The sequence below is a fragment of the Convolutriloba macropyga genome, chromosome 1, assembly GCF_964194025.1.
Source record: "Convolutriloba macropyga chromosome 1, txConMacr16.3, whole genome shotgun sequence".
In the NCBI taxonomy this organism is placed as follows: domain Eukaryota; kingdom Metazoa; phylum Xenacoelomorpha; order Acoela; family Convolutidae; genus Convolutriloba; species Convolutriloba macropyga.
The window spans coordinates 25,473,554-25,491,226 of NC_134468.1; the positions used below are offsets into that span (position 1 = coordinate 25,473,554).

The window sequence follows — 17,673 nt, forward strand, 5'->3', positions numbered from 1 at the left end:
GGGAAAATCGCGGCATAAACACTAGAGAAGTTTACTCAGAGGCCGAGTACAACCGAGCGCTGAGGTTGCGCTGGGTGTTCTTCTGCAGATATGATAAGTCTGTGTTCCCACTAAACTTGAAGCATTACGCGTGGCCAGCCGGTTTTGGATTTCACGACAAGATGAATATTACAAAAGGCACTGTTCTACCCCTAAAAACAGAAATTGGTTTGTACGACTGCCAGTTTGTGGAGACTTGTTTAGAGAAGGAATATGATTCCCGATCACGAAGGGCCATGGAAATACTTGATAGGGCGAAGGAGAATAATGTGTCCATCGCAGAGCTAACTATGAGCTTAGGGTTAGCTATTTTCTAGCTTTTTGAAAAAGCATGTGATTGTTGAATGTATGTGCTCATGTTCTTTGTAAAATTCCAAGGCCATTTTAGTTACGACACCTTACAGATTCTTTACTTTTAATTGGAGCTGTAAAATTTAGTGCCGTAAAAACAATTTTTTTTATTTTCTCTGCAGGGAAGAACAGGATGAGAACACTGCTCCCCCTACTCAGGAAAGATCCGTGGCCGATCTATTCAATGAAAACGGCGGTTCGCCTATAACTAGCACACAAAGGAAGAAGAAATCCAAAAAAGTTGTACGAGACGATGATGAGGCACCTGCAAAAGCTAGAAAGAGGCTAGCAGAGCCAATTGTGTCACTGGGTGGGCAACAGGAGTACAATTGTCGAAGTCCTGTGGATGTCATGACACCCCCGAATGTAGAGGCAGAGAATTCTTACGAGGTACACTTCTGTGTTTTTCTCCCAATTAAGAGTTTATTTTGTACAGTTTTGCCTTTCTGGTTTCTTGGAGTTATGTTAAATTAATGCTTATTTCTACATTACGATGTCTTAAAAAGTTTCCTGTTATCTTTTGTTGAAAAAATCGTTGAATATTTCTCTGCTTTTATATTGAATCTTCTTTAGAGTTCATCAGCAGTTCTGAAGGCACTGGTTCAAGAGCAGAAGCAACATAATGATATGATGGCGGAAAGTCAACGAAAGTTCTTTGATCAGATGTTGAAGATCCGTAAAGCTGAGAAGAGAGAGTTCTTAAACATTTGGTCAGCTCATCTTAATGTTAATACGAGTGGAACTGAAGTGCCTAACAATGCTGAAAATTCGGCTCCCTTGATGTATAAAGGATTTGACCTAATGACGCTCTATGCTCCAGAAAAACCGAGCATACTGGGTCGTGAGCTTGGTCGTCGACTCTTCGGCGAAGGAGAGAAATGCGAACTGATCCTCTTGATAATAGGAAAGAAAACCAGCCGTGCAACCGGGAGAAAACCATGTGATGACACAAGATATCAACTGTTCAAAGGTATGTTGTGGCAGCCAGGTGGTGATTTTAGAACTTCAAATATCACAAATGTTTTTTGGATAAAAAATGTTTTGAACCTTTTTTAACTTCGTGGAAATTTAAGGTGGGTTTGTTCTGTATGGGAAGTAGAGTTGAATTAAGCGCAGGCTTTTTTCTGCATTTAGAGTGTGTCACTAGGAAGTACCCACGGGCACCAGAGGCAGCCTTTGCCAATGCACGCGACAGCGCTAACCAATACGGGCTGGATCAAAAGGTCAGGCATGGTGTTGAAGAGGCGAAGAGACTTGTGCAACTACAAGAGTTGACCAATGGCACTGATGACGAGTAACTTATAGCCAAATTTTGTCAGAATGTTTCTTCAAATGAGCTTCAAGCGAAACATGGGATTCACGCATTAACTTTTGTCGCCCTGATAACATTTATTTTCAAGAGTCTTTCTCTTAATGCTGACTTGACTTGAAAACAATATTTTTGTTGATCTAAGGTACTTTGTTGCTGATGACCTAAGATCTATTTGCTGATTCAAACTCTTAGCTCATTCTATGCCATATTATTCAGATCTCTTCTTTTATTTGTTAAGTACCTTTTTATCAGCTGACTTATTTTTTATCTCAGTCCATCACCTGAGATGTTTTGATCTTCCTTTCTGTTTGTATCACAGCGAGTTTTCAATTTATATCAGAGGTGTTGCTATCTCACGCTGTTCATTCTTACGTTATGAGTTCTATTGGTTTTTGTTCAATGTCTTTCAATATTCGAGCTAATAGCAGTCCTAATAAATAAATTGTTCTCAAAAGTTTTGTCTTCAAATTTTTGTTCGAAGCTCACATGAATTGCATTAAAGCAAACCCTTGCCTAGCAATATCTTCACAAATTATTACCTCAGATCTTGTTTTATGCGTTTCATTTATGCGGCTCACCTAAAATCTGGGTTCAAAGATGTTTTGCGGACCTTTTGTAATTCAAATTTTTCTGTTTCAAGCTCCTATATTGGTTTCAGAGTCATGAGTTTCACTTTTTTAAATAAAACTGAAAAACACAATCTGTTATGTCAAGTTGATGGCCAAATTTGTCGAAGTTTTGGTTTTTCGGATCCGGAACTCAAAACGTTTGTTGAGTTGATATCGGAAGACGATTTTGATGATTTGAAGAACTCGAATTCCTCAGTTAAAAAGACTCATAATTTGTTGCAGAAGGCTTATCATCAAATGAAAGTAGAATGCTGTCAAATAAAACCAGATAATTATCACGGATATGGTTTGTTCTACGAAGGAGAGAAGACACTTGCTAGAAGTCATTTGGTTGCGTTAATAGGATATCTGGAAAAAATTCCAGAAAAAGACGAAATTGCGTTCTCAAATTTATCAGTTATGGCTCCAAGAGAAGGCTCGAAGTTAAGTCGTGTTATGGTTGGTCCTGCGCGCTTTGTCAATCATAGTTGTAGACCGAATTGTGATTACAGGGCAGTTGAAGTTAATGGAAGAAAAGGAGTCCAAATTATCACACGTCAAGAGATCTTGCCTGGAACGGAGTTGTTATCCTTCTATGGGACTGATTTTTTCGGACCTGGTAATCGGGAATGTAAATGCCCCCATGATGATCTGCATGTTGATGTCAGTACACCCGTTGTTTGTGCTCGAAGAACTTCCGTTGATGTTTCGCCCATTTCAACTGATACGCCTGTTAAAGGAAATCAAAAGATATTCAGATTGAAAAACTTCAAGCGGCAGTATCAGCAACACAATTTACAAACAGTGCCCAAAAAAGCAAGATGGATTGATCTCAGGCTACCTAGCGGCGAAATTACCGAAAGTGATGACACTAGTGAAGAAGAAGGCGAAGCATCAACACCTGCAGCCGAAAATACAGAGGAGAGTACGGCACCTGTTGGTTCATCGGCTGTTGCGTGTAGTCAAGTTGTTGAATGTGGTAGCCAGGTTGATTGCAAAAGTTCTGGTGAATCGGAAAGCGAAGATGAACAATGTTTTTCTAATTATCAACCAATCAGCAATACTTCAAAAGTTTCAGTGGAGAATTTCATTCATTGTGTTGAGAGCATAGTAACGAAACACGGAACGTCAGACAAAGAAGCTGGGGAATGGTTGCGCTTGATTCGTTTGTCTCATCCGAATAGCTCAATTCCTTCATTCAAAACGCTCAAAAAGCGAAACGTTCTGGTAGCTCGTCAGCGAGTTGTTAAATCTGAAGCATCGAAAGGAGGAGAATGGTGCGTTCTTAATTTCCTTGAAGAGATTAAAACTCTTCTGAAACTGAACATCCATTCCATTGTCAACTACAGTAATCAGCGAATAGATGGGAGAGATTTAATTCTTCCTGATTTCTTTGATGAAAGTTCCAGAACACTCAACCTCTTCCTAATTTTAAATACAGACGGTGTGAAAGTTATTCAGTGTCGCAACAATTCATTGTGGCCTGTCTGGATAGCGATTGCAAATTTACCCCCGATTATACGATCAGCCTTCAAAAATATAATTTTGGCCGGGCTGTGGTTTGGAACTGAAAAACCTCACTGGACATCTTTCTTAAAGGTAATTTTCTTCCTCGCTTTTTTCGTGTTTTTTTCCCCGGATTTTTATGTATACCATTTTATAGGCAATCAGTGAGCAGCTGAAGCCAACCACTTTGGAATATTCTGGTGTGTTCTATACTGTGATGTTGAAGCCTGTTCTTTTTGTTGCCGATACTCCTGCTCGCTATTCTGTTCTCAATTGGACTTCCTTCAATGGCTATTTTGGCTGCTGTTATTGTTACAATGAAGGCCAACGTAATGAAAAAACGCATTTTTATCCGAATGTTCTGTCAAAAATGAGGACTGTTTGTGAATACACAGCGAATGTTGAGTTCATCAAAAAACATCCTTCGCTGAAGAACTGGAAAGGTGTTAAAGGTGTGAGCGCTCTCAGCCAAATAATACCTAATCTGCCTTTATCCATGCCTATAGATTATATGCATCAAATTGCTCTCGGAGTTGCACGAACAGTTCTTGATTTGGCTGCAAAAGAAATTAAAGGTGCCCGCAAAGAAGAGCTGAAGAGGGTCATTAAGAATCTTAAAGTAAGTTGTTTATTTTTTCAGTGGTATTTGCAAAGTTGTTTTCCATTTTTTTTAAATCAAATTTTGATTAGGTCCCTCATGAAATTAAACGCTCCCCGAGAAGTCTCTGCGATCTCCCCTACTTCAAAGCAAGCGAATGCAAGGACTGGCTTCTCTATATTGGGCCTGTTCTTTTGCAATTCAACATCTGTCCTGAGAGCTACGAAAGATTTATGTGTCTGAGCTACGCCATTCGACTGCTCCTAACAGACACAAAGCATACCGAAAAAGCTGGAAAATATATTGAACGTTTTATTAATATGACAGCATCACAATACGATGAGTACTGCTTTACGATTAATGTCCACTTCTTGTCGCATTTATTCTGGCAGGTCAGAAACTTTGGTCCGCTGTGGTCAACGTCAGCGTTCATGTTCGAGTCTGCTAACAACATGCTGAGCAAACCGTTTACAGGAACAGTTAATCATCTCGACCTTATTATAGAGCGATATATTCGGCGGAAAAAGTTGCTGCTTAGCGAGTTAATAAATGATGACCTGTTCGATTTTGCCGAGAGCCTGGGGTGTTCAACGAAAGTGTTCGCGGAACATAAGGTCATTGATGAAACTGCACTTCCCATTCATTTCGACTCACGTGATCCAAGTCTGTTTTCTACGATGTTCTTGCGTACGCTCAATCTTGACTCCCTCACATATTCTACTAATAATAACGCATACGTCAGCTTTATGCAATCTGCTCTGCAACAGTATGGAGAAATTGTTGTTTTCCAAAAGTCAGATATAGTTACGTGCCTCGTCAACGTTTTCCGAGTTGTCAAGCGGTTCTCTCACAAATATTGCACCGAAAAAACTGAAATTTTGAGTTTCGTTGAAGTCGAGTATGCCGGCTACCAAAAAGAAATTTCAATCACTGATATCCTCAACAAACTGTTTCGCATTGATCTTGCTCACAGAGTTTTTCTGTCTGTTATTGTTGATCATTTTGAGCATGATTAGATTTTTCCTTATTTTTAATCTTGAATTGTTATCTGTTTTGATTGGTTCGATTTCATTTTTATATTGTGTGCTCTATGATATCAATTTATTTGAGATCACCGCTTTTTCGCAAAAGTGTTCACTTTTTGCTGCCAAAAATGATGCTTCCTTAACTATACTAACTGTTTGGATGGTATTAGTTGTAAATTTTTGTTCGAGTTTGAAAAGTTCGGAAAAAATAATAGGATTTTGAAGAAAGTCGTTTTTCGAAAAAAAATAGTTATCATTTTATATTTTCTCGACACCCAAGAGCAACATCTTCCGACAGCTTTCATGCTTTATGCTTATTTTAGGTCACCTTATAAAACTTGGTATGGAGTACCACCTATACATGCGGGTATCGCCATGAGCGATTTTTAACTCTAGTTATTTTTGATTGGGTTAAGAAATTGTCCAAATTGAACCAAACCTGGTATGGAGTATCCCCTGTGTAGGTAGAGTGTAGGAGAAAAACAATTTTTGCTATAGCCTGTCTAGGAAAAAAGTTAGTTTTTCATACGGAAATTTGCGATATTCGCGAATAGCGAATTTTAAAATTATGTCTTTTTCAACAGGTCAAGGAGTTGTCAAAATCAAACCAAACTCGATATGGAGTATCACCAGTGTAATTAGAGTGTAAAACAAAAAGAATTTTGGTATAGCTTGCCTAACAAAAAAGTTAAGTTTTCATAAGGAAATTTGCGAATTTCGCGATTAGCGAATTTTAAATAGTTGTTTTTGATTGGGTCAGGAAGTTGTTCAAATTGAACCAAACTTGGTACGGAGAATCCCCTGTGTAATTAAAGTGTAAAAGAAAGAAAATTTTTGGTATAGCTTGCATAGCAAAAAAGTTGGGTTTTCATACGGAATTTTGCGAATTGCGAATTTTTGGGAATTTAAAAAATAGGTCTTTTTAATCGGGTCAAGCAGTTGTCTAAATCAAACCAAGTTCGGTATGGAGTATCCCCTGTGTAATTAGAGTGTAAAAGAAAGAGAATTTTTGGTATAGCTTGCCTAGGAAAAAAGTTCGGCTTTCATACGGAGTTTTGCGAATTTCGCGAATTGTGAATTTTTGCGAATTTTAAAAATAGATTTTTTTCATTGGTTCAAGGAGTTGTCCAAATCAAACCAAACTCGGTATGGAGTATCCCCTGTGTAGTTAGAGTGTAAAGCAAAAATAATTTCTGCTACAGCTTGTCTTGGAAAAAGGTTAGAATTTCATACAGAAATTTGCGAATTTCGCGATTAGCAAATTTTAAATATAGTTATTTTTGATTGGGTCAAGAAGTTGTCCAAATTGAACCAAACCTGGTATGGAGTATCTTCTGTGTAGTTAGAGTGTAGAAGAAAAAGAATTTTTGCTATAGCTTGTCTAGGAAAAAAAGTTAGTTTTTCATTCGGAAATTTGCGAATTTCGCGATTAGCGAATTTTAAAAATACGTCTTTTTCATCGGGTCATGGAGTTGTCCAAATCAAACCAAACTCGGTATGGAGTATCATCAGTGTAATTAGAGTGTAAAACAAAAAGAATTTTTAGTATAGCTTGTCTAGGAAAAAAGTTAGGTTTTCATACGGAAATTTGCGGGTATCGCGATGAGCGATTTTTAACTATAGTTATTTTTGATTGGGTTAAGAAATTGTCCAAATTGAACCAAACCTGGTATGGAGTATCCCCTGTGAGGAGAAAAACAATTTTTGCTATAGCCTGTCTAGGAAAAAGTTAGTTTTTCATTCGGAAATTTGCGAATTTCGCGATTAGCGAATTTTAAAAATACGTCTTTTTCATCGGGTCATGGAGTTGTCCAAATCAAACCAAATTCGGTATGGAGTATCATCAGTGTAATTAGAGTGTAAAACAAAAAGAATTTTTAGTATAGCTTGTCTAGGAAAAAAGTTAGGTTTTCATACGGAAATTTGCGGGTATCGCGATGAGCGATTTTTAACTATAGTTATTTTTGATTGGGTTAAGAAATTGTCCAAATTGAACCAAACCTGGTATGGAGTATCCCCTGTGTAGGTAGAGTGTAGGAGAAAAACAATTTTTGCTATAGCCTGTCTAGGAAAAAAGTTAGTTTTTCATTCGGAAATTTGCGAATTTCGCGATTAGCGAATTTTAAAAATACGTCTTTTTCATCGGGTCATGGAGTTGTCCAAATCAAACCAAACTCGGTATGGAGTATCATCAGTGTAATTAGAGTGTAAAACAAAAAGAATTTTTAGTATAGCTTGTCTAGGAAAAAAGTTAGGTTTTCATACGGAAATTTGCGGGTATCGCGATGAGCGATTTTTAACTATAGTTATTTTTGATTGGGTTAAGAAATTGTCCAAATTGAACCAAACCTGGTATGGAGTATCCCCTGTGTAGGTAGAGTGTAGGAGAAAAACAATTTTTGCTATAGCCTGTCTAGGAAAAAAGTTGGTTTTTCATTCGGAAATTTGCGAATTTCGCGATTAGCGAATTTTAAAAATACGTCTTTTTCATCGGGTCATGGAGTTGTCCAAATCAAACCAAACTCGGTATGGAGTATCATCAGTGTAATTAGAGTGTAAAACAAAAAGAATTTTTAGTATAGCTTGTCTAGGAAAAAAGTTTGTTTTTCATACTGAAATTTGCGAATTTCTCGATTAGCGAATTTTATATTTTTTTTTTGAAAATAACGATTTATTATGCTTTGTTTTGTTTGGAGATAGAGTTCAAGCCTGGTATTTTACCTAGTGCTCTTCTCAAAGTCTCCTATAGTTGTTTGTTTGTAACTCCGCCGTAGCCGGTCCCCAGCCCGGATGAGAAAGGAGGAGGGAAACACACCCAGAACATACTGGAAAAGTCTCAAAAAGTCGGTTTTTCAACTTGACTGGAGCCTTTTCCGACAATTTTCCAGCTATTATTTGACCTTAAAAACCTTATTAATCTTGGTACGGCCGTAGTACGGCACCTTATTAATCTTGGTACGGCCTTAGTACGGTACCTTAGAAATCTTAGTACGGCCTTACTACGGCCCGTAGAAAACTTAACAAGATCTTAGTACGGTTTTGATCAAAGACTTATACGGTGCCGTACTACGGCCTTACCAAGTTTTCCAAGTTCGGGCAACCTGGGAGTACAATGATATTTATGGTCTTCCGACATCGTACATCAAACTATGCCTTATCATCCCTGGCGCGATAAATGATGTCAGCAGTTGACTCCTCTGCCTGCCAAATACAACTAGCTTCTACATATAAGGAAAATTTATACTTTTTTTCGAGTGACAGGATTTGTCAATTTCCAAATCACCTTTTGTTGGCATTTGGCCTTTGGTAGTATTGTAAGTTGAATTGCTTTGTAGACAACAGTCAAACAGATTTATTATTCATACAGCGAAAGTGAGTTTTGTGGACATTTACTAATCAAACACCTCTCATAAAAACATAATTTTTGAATATAAGCAGTCCAAAGTCGACGTGCAGTTTTCCAACGTTATCCAAGACGAACTCCAACGGTTATCTTGTAAGATCTTGCAAGAATCTGGCAAATAAGGTTTACGTGACAAGATCTTGCATGAATCTTGCAAATAACGTTTATCTTGCAAAAATGCAAGATCTGGATATTTATCTTGCAAGAACCTTGCAAGATCTTGCAAGATAACCGTCAAAAAATTTTGTTGAAAAAATGTGTTTTACACTGTCAGAAAATTTGATCCTTAGTTTTGCGTAGCGGTAATCTAACGTTTTTTATTAAATGAGAAGATGGCGAAAAATGGTCAATTTGTAAGCTTTCAAACCTTTAAAAAAGCGTTTTGCAGCTGAACCACACTCATACCGGTCGTAATACATAGCTAAAATACAAAAACTGGGGTCATCAATTTTTTGCCGAAAAGTAATTTTTCTCTCGGTTCTAAACAGAAAGATTCTATAAACTTCACAGGTGATAACTTATTTGAAAGACTAATTTTTTGAAAAAAAAATTCAATGAAAGTTTTTTAAAGTATTATTGACTGTAACAAATATGGCTAGGTTATTGATCTCAACAAAATGACAGTAAGGCCCCCAGAGACATCCAGTTTGCAAAGTTTTATACGCTTCTAACCCCCACCCTTTTTGAAGTTCTAACCCCCACCCTTCTCTCTTTCGCTCCTTTCGTTTCGCTCTTCAACCCCACCCTTTTCTTTGCCCCCTCCCATGGGCTTGTTTTGCTAATGTTCTTATTTATATGTGCCTACCTTAGCTTTCTCTCATAGCGCCAAAACCCCCAGAACTTTATGTGCTCCCCTTTTCCGCATTTTGATGATATTCCCTATTATATGTGCCAACCTTAACAATTTTCAGGTCTCTCTTTTTTCTGTGGAGGCTAGAGGTCGAATCCTATTCTCTAATCTTCAAAGAAGCCAAATAGGACCATGCAACAGCTAACACACGTTTCCGGCGCTTCATGCAGGACGGTTATCTTGCAAGAGTCTTACAAGATGGATGGTTATCTTGCAAGATCTTGGAAGAGTCTAGCAAGATCTTGCAAGATGATGCGTCATCTTGCAAGATTCTTGCACGGTTTTTGCAAGATCTTGCAATGGAACAGTCCAATTTTGACTGGAGTGTTTCTTCTCTTCGGATTTTGATACTATTTAGTCCAATTTTATGATAACTCATTTGGAGAAAATGAAAGAATCTAACTGCCGTGAGGAAATGAATTAGGTCCTTTTCATGGTTGCAAAATGACGAAAAAGAAAATGTTATAAAAGTTATCCAAAATTGCTTGGTAATTTTTGCAGATCAATTTAAACGAACAGTTTTGGGGTTGATATACTACCATTAAAAAACTATCCTCTTGTCTTAGTTATCATAAGACGGATAATAATAGGGAATTTATGGACTTTATTGTAGCAAAGCTTCCAAAACAGTCCCCAGGTTGAGGTTAACGTTTGTCCTGGTTTACGACGCATGCTATTAATTATCAGACCATCCGTCTTAAAAAAATTGCGAAGAACACGCATTTTATTTCTAATTTGCCGCGAAGGTGTAAAATATGTGTAAATATGAGTAAATATGAGTAAAAATGTTTACCGTAAACTCAGTAAACGTTCTCCATTTGTATAGACTTCCTTGTATGAAAAAACTCAGACTTAATTGAAATCTGAGATATTCAAAAAACTCAGATATCTCAGATATCACTTATCTTATAGGTCAAATTGTTTTTCATTTCGCCAAGAAGGTGTAAAACGTGTTTTGATTTTGAAGAGTTGGAGCATTTCCGATAACCTCCGTCAATTTTCACCAATTTGTATAGACTTACTTTTATAAGCAAATAGTTTCTCTTACAACGCAAATCAGCGTCAGTGAAGTTAGTCACATTTTGTGTACACCTTAATCTCTTTCAGACACGTATTCTGGGGAAAATCAGAAATAACGTAGGCTTATCACGTACTGGGAAATGTGTCTTCATTGTGTGAATGATTATAAAACACATTTTGGTAGCTTTTTCACACAGCTGCAAAGATTTACTTCGTCTTCTGGTCTACTGAGTCAAAATGCAATTATACCCAATGTTCTGTTTTGGATTCGATGAACCACACCACATTCGGTATAAATAATACCACAATTGTTCCGTTAAGTAAATTTGTTCAATTCAGGTTGCCATTTAGCACGAGATTCTTGCGCCCTTGCAGAACGAACGGAATAGGAAACTGGTTTTCGATTTGAAAAGCATTATAAGATACTCTTTAGTCAAGTACCCGATTAAATATATATATATATATATATATATATATATATATATATATATACATATCTATAATAATAATACAAAAACAATAATTACCTTATACTGATAAGATACCTTATATAATAAGGTGATTAGATACCTGATAAGATACCTCCTGATAAGATACCTGATAAGATACCTTATATAATAAAACAATAATTACCTTATACTGATTTGAAATAGATGGGAAGATTTAGAACAAGAAACAGTTTGGTAGTAGCACGTAAAAGTTCTCGTTCTCGAAATAACTCGCCATTCAAATTGTTTGCCGTTTTCTAAAAATTCTGCACAGTGCATTTTTTTCAATACAATTTTAACATTAGGTGGCAAATGTCCGACAAAGCAAACTTCAATAATTTTTATGTTTTGTGAAAACAAAACCAGTTTGAGCATGTAAATAAACGGTGATTTGTAAGAGAGCCGAAGTGAAAAGAGCCGATTGAAAGAGAGCCGAAAATTCATTTAAATTAATAGTCGATAAATTACGATAAGTTTTGCAGCCAATTAAAATGTCTTCTGAAATGAGACTACCAAATTCTCAACCAATCATAACCGAGTATTTGAGAATGAAATTTTAATATTTTCCAGTAAAAGAAACTGATAGTGAATTAATGAATAATTATCTTAAAATTATCACGGGCCATGGCCATGCCTCAGCGGCTTATGTGACTTGATATGAAACTATCACAACCAAGCACGACCATTTAACCCACTTAAGTACTTTTCTTGGTAATTAACTAACAATTTAGGGTAATTAAAGGCAACTTTTTGTTTTCGGCTCTTTTTAAATCAAGTCAGGTTTCGGCGCTTTCTAACGCCGGCTCTTTATAACGTCGGCTCTCTTGCACGTTTCCAAATAAACTAAAAGTTTATTGCCCGAGTACTATTAGTAATTAATTAGAACAAATTCTAAAATTTAATTGTTCTTGTGTGCAGTGCAATGGGTAATTTGGAACAGTTTATTGTCTTGCTTATGCCCAATTAGCACCAGAAGGAACATTCACCAATTACCAAACAGGCTTTCATTTATTTCGGTAATTGGACACTTGACCTATGGGAACGGCGTAATTTTGATGCACTAAATTTGTTTTGCGTAAATAAATTTCACAAACGCTTTCAACTCTAATTTTATATCATGGGTCGTGAAAATGCATGCCAAAATCGAGTTTATGTACTCTCCTTTTTGGAGTTTGGCCACTAATGCTTACATTAAAAATTTTAACGCTTACATTTTAATGCTTACATTTGAACGCAAAAATTTTAATGCTTACATTAAAAATTTTAACGCAAAAATTTGTTCTTTGTTGTCTGATTAGATTGTACACGTGAAAATCTTAAACAATTTAACGTCAATTGCTCAAAAATTTCTATCATGCATATACTTTTAATGTCAAAACATTTATTTTCATAGAAAACAACTTATCTGTTGATTGGTCGGAAAATTTCGCTGCTGGGATCAATGAGCAATTAAATTTTTGCAAAAATTTACTTTTCGTTCTTACTGCGGCTTAAAATAAATTGTCTGAAAAAAACTTGCTTAGCAAAAAATATTGAAAACCTGGAGAAAAAAACTTACTGAGTTCTTAGAGCCGATTAGAGGCCAAAATCTAGATACATCATTCCCGATGTAGAAGTGAAGCAAAAAATGCGACTATTTTTATTCGGAGTAATTAGCCAAATCCAGTCTATAATTTTAATACATTGGAGAAATCTTTTCAAAGCTGAATTGCTTTAAGCTTTGTTTTTTTTTTGCTACATTTGGGAAATGCGAAATGATTTGTATGTGTAATGTAACAAAATTCTGAGAAACATGGATGTTAAGGTGATTAGGAAATTATTGAAAGTCAATTTGAGAAGAAAAATCCAATATCTCTAAATGTCCCAATATGGGCTCGTTAAAAAGATGTAACAGAGTCTAATCAGAAGTGAGTTATGCTCATATCGAGCATATTTTAAGAGCATATTTCGTTTGTCCTGACTTGGATCTACAGAAATTTACTGAAAATAATTTCTTATCAGTTTTTAATCTATGCTGAAAAACAACATTTACTTTGGTTGTCCATTTCCCATGAAAACATGAGAAGTTGATTAAAACCTCATTGATAAAAAATGCATTACGTTGCCAAACCTATATTTTGAGCAAGCAGATTTGCCAGTGGTTGTCCACTCCCGCCATGTTTTAAAATTAGGATTTATAGGCTTTCGCGGACAACAGTGACTGTAAGGTAAACCATTTCAAATTTATTCATAATTGGGAATATTTGTCACTTTTATCCGTGATTGGTTATTTTTTAACCGATTGAGTTGAAATTTAACAATATGTCCACGCGAGAAGTGGTGACAAAACGTCGTCACTCATGTTCGCAAGGCTGATATGTATGATTGGCGATGCAATGTGGCCTTGTGTATTTTTGATAGCTTATTGTCTGGTAGTATTTAAGAAAAATTCAGTTTAATTCGACGAAATCATACCATCTTTTTCCATAACTTGGATGCCGACGCCAAGCGTTTCCTTGTTCGCGCAAGGACTTTAAAATCCATGCCAAGATCTGACAAGTCTTGTTGGGGATCATTTCGAGGAGATCTTGGAATAGTTTACGTGGATCTTCAAACTGGGTTTGATACGATAAGGGATAAATTGACAATTACTCACCGGATGATGTTTTGCCGTGTAGTTGAAGGAGTTGGGAAGATAATCTGTGCCAGCCAATAATTCGGGCATCTTTAGTTGTACTAAATTGTCTAAACACAATCCAAGTACAGGAATTCCCCATTTGAAACGAAATATTAATAAAATATTAAATCTTGGTAAATTTAACCAACTAATCAATACAATAGTCGAAAGCTGTCAAGAAAATTATCAGTTAATGAAAACAAATACATTACGATAAAATTGAACATCATTTAAATTTAATTTTCATTAAATTAATGAAAATCAGCATCTGCATTTTGACCTTGAATCATGTTCGCACAAATTTTTTAATGAAATAAACAATTTGTTCAAATCACAACTTGTTTCTATTTTTTGGATTGTTTCAAATCTCAAGTTGCTTTAATTCTATTTGGCGGACATTTCGGTACTGTTTTCAGAAAGTCTATATCTTGTATAAAAGAGTTATGTAGAATTATTCCCGCCACAGAATTCCTCGTATTAATTGATATTTCCAAAATTTTTATTTGAAAAAAAAATCAAAAGAAAATTTTAAATGTTAGTTCAAATCTATCATGTCAACAAAAAATATCTCTAACAGCTTTTCCAAAATTTGTCGCGTACAGGAAACTTTCCCCTGCCAAGAGCCAAAAGCTATCTTGCAAGACTGCAAATTTACTGTACTTCTTTTGCGAGATATGGTTGCAAAATATCAATGGGCAACATAAACGAGACTTTCGTAAATTGTTTTACACGTCAAAAGGCATGGTCTTTCATTTTTTCTAAAACTTTCGTCTTTTCCGGTCTTTCGCGAATGATCTTGGGTTTGTAAGGCCTTCTGGGGTTGTCTATATTCTTAGGACAAAAAAAATTGTTGAGAAAAGTGAACGAAATTGAATTGAAAAAGTTTTTTCTGGTTTGCATAGCTGTAAAACTCAATTCAGAATGTGAAAACAATTTTTGCTCAAAATTCAGCGACAAGGATGTCTGAAACCAAACTACTCCGATTTCATTTTTTCCCAGTGTAATGAGGCCTGTCTGTTTTATCGTAGTGAAAGATTATACACTATGGTCTATTCACAACCCTCTCGCATTCTGTCAAGATAGGGAAACACCCTGATCTAGAGCAATTGATTACGCCAAGAATAAATTCTTTCCATTGTTTGGTGAATTATTCTGAATACCTACCCGATGGACAGCCATTCAGAAATACAATATGTCAGTTATAAGTGAGGCATGGCGACGTGTGCTTCACTCCAAAATTTATTCCGCTATTGATTCCAAAATTTTTCAATCCAAAACTGATATGGGATTTGCTGCAGGGTACAAAAAAAACAAATATGTTTGAATCCAATGCAACACAGATGCAATGAAATTTCATTAATATGGCTCACAACCCACATCAACAAATAAGTACTTTATCCGTAGAATCCGTCAACATACTAGCTGACAAAAAGTTAGTTTGAATGAGAGATTTTATGAATGAGAGAGTTTAATGAGATATCAAAATTGACGAAGAGTCCTATTGATTTAATAATAAATGACAACATTGAATGGGAACGTGTGAACAAATTTGAATGCGTTCAAATGCCTTATGCAACATTGCGAAATATAGTTTTCCCAATTTAGAACAGAAAATCGCCTATTGAAAACAATGATTGACCAGATTAACTTCCCGCGAATTTTTTCCCCAGCCTTCTTTGTTGGAGATCAATTGTTTAAGTTATTATTGAAACTGATTCCCCATTAAAGTTTCTTGAAATCGGCAAACAATTTTTGTGCCATAAAACCAATCTTGCAATCTGAAAGGATAAGTTGTTATCTGAGTTTTTCGAAAAATCGACTACTGGAGAAAAAATGGAAAAATTTGCACATGGTAGAACAATATTTGGAATTGTAAATCTTTTTCAAAAAACGCGTCATAAGATTGCATAAAATTTCCTAAAAACTCAGAAAACAATTCTAATACTTGCTCCATAAAATACCAGTATCAAAATCGGGGCTGTATCCAGAATATATCCGAATTGTCCACAACCTCGAAAATGATAAAGTAAACCAATTGCTGTGTTATCGCTCTTGGTTTACCGATTAGTGCGTATAAGTCTCAGTTAAATTACTAATGTGGTTAAATAAGTTATTAATTCATCAAGTTATGTATACAGTTAGAAAACCCGTTCCAATCTAATAATATTTAAAATATAAAGCTACAATATTGAACATCTATAAAAGGCTCTTCGTTCTCAAATCAGCGGGGATAGCTGGAACTTATGGGCTATACTAAGTTTGGCTTACCAGTTTAGTTTCAGGACGGTCGGATTAGATTTTAGAAAAAAAAACTAAAGTTTAGTCTGAGAGTTTGTTTGTGAGGAGAATGTGCGGAAGTAAGTAGAGTTTTACAAGTCAAAAATTTGGCTATTTTTTAACAGTTTTTCTGCCAACTGATTTTCAGGATTCTCGGTGTGTTCTGTTTTTTCAATTCAGAGATTTCTCTCTCTCCACTTCGTTTCGAGAGAGAACCATCTGCGCCACGTCAGATGGTTAACGACATCTGACGTTGCGGGATGAAAATAACACACCATTTGGTGATTCAGTATTTATTCACCAAGTTTGCTGTTTGTTTTAAGTGGCAGTTGGTTCTCCAGTAGCTGCTTCTTTTATGTTTGTGGTAGAAAGTACCATATGGTGCAAGAACCACGGAGCCAAAGTTTTCAAGTGTGACTCAACTCTAACTCAACTTTTTGTGACCTTGGAAGGTTTTAAAAGTGAACTAGAAAGGTGTTTCTACGGTTACAGCTCACCCCGATTTTAAGAACGAAGAAAGATTTACCACATCAGTTGTACATGATCGGTATTAAAAAGTATCAGTGAACATTTAAAATATAAACCATCACCTTGAGTATACCAAATTTTTAGTTTTCGCTCTGAGCCATTTTTCGTTTAAGTTTTTTGGACTTGTTCTTTGCTTCTTCTAGTTTTTGTTCTAGCTGACGATTTTTCTTCTCTAATACTGCTATCTGCTGCTCAGCTTTTCTTGCTTTTGCAGATAGTTCGAGATTTGTTGTGGCGTACGACCTTGCAAGCTTGACCGTGTTATCTTCGCCCTGGCATTTGAGGCGATTCGATATCAAATATTGACGGCGCCAATAATCGTTGCTTGCCGCGCCGGTCGTTTTCCTTTCCAATTTCAGCTGTTCTAATTGGAGTTGCAAATCTTCTACCTCTAGTTCTCTTTGGAAAAGTTGTTGCCGGAATGTAGAGTTTTCTGTTATGAGGGCTGCATTTGTTAACTCATATTGCCCGTTCTCTTCATCAGGGAAGGCTGTTATTGCTTCATAAGGAGCTTTTATGTACGTGCATAGATTTTTGTTGTACAGAATGTAGCTCCTATTTTTCACATCGCGATCTTTTATCCTCCACACGTTCTTTGAGCTTGGGAGGGGGAATACGTTAATTACTGGAACCTCTGAAACAGGAACTTCATGCACGGTTTTTAGACATTTGTTGGTTATTGTTGTCTTCCCTTCTACTCTAAAACTGTTAAATTCCGGTTTGAGGCTGTACTTTAAATTATTCACGAATCTGGGGTTTTCGGTATTCAGCTGATCTTCTCTAACTTTTTGTGTTTCCAAACATAATTTTATGTTTCTGTGATCTTGTTCGGTTAGGATGTCGTCAATATTGGAGAGTCGGATTGCTCTTCCACTGTGGTCTGGCATTGTTGCCGTTGCAGACTCGTGGTGAATATTCCAATTTGTTATTGGGTCGTATCCTTCGGGTTGACAGTTGGACATCTTTTTTGCTGGGTGTTGGACTAACTCGTTTGGTGCTGAAGTTGAGGGAC

At 36.2% G+C, this 17,673-nt stretch overlaps 1 protein-coding gene across 7 annotated transcripts in view; it reads right to left on the reverse strand.

Moving 5' to 3' along the window:
• Positions 1 to 17,673, reverse strand: part of LOC142347616 (uncharacterized) — a 236,395-nt gene that overhangs the window by 42,819 nt on the left and 175,903 nt on the right. For all 7 annotated transcript variants that reach the window (XM_075398950.1, XM_075398949.1, XM_075398947.1 and 4 more), the window contains one exon: positions 13,836 to 13,924. In XM_075398950.1, coding sequence (XP_075255065.1) covers positions 13,836 to 13,924 — 89 coding nt within the window. The remainder of the gene's footprint in view (positions 1 to 13,835; positions 13,925 to 17,673) is intronic.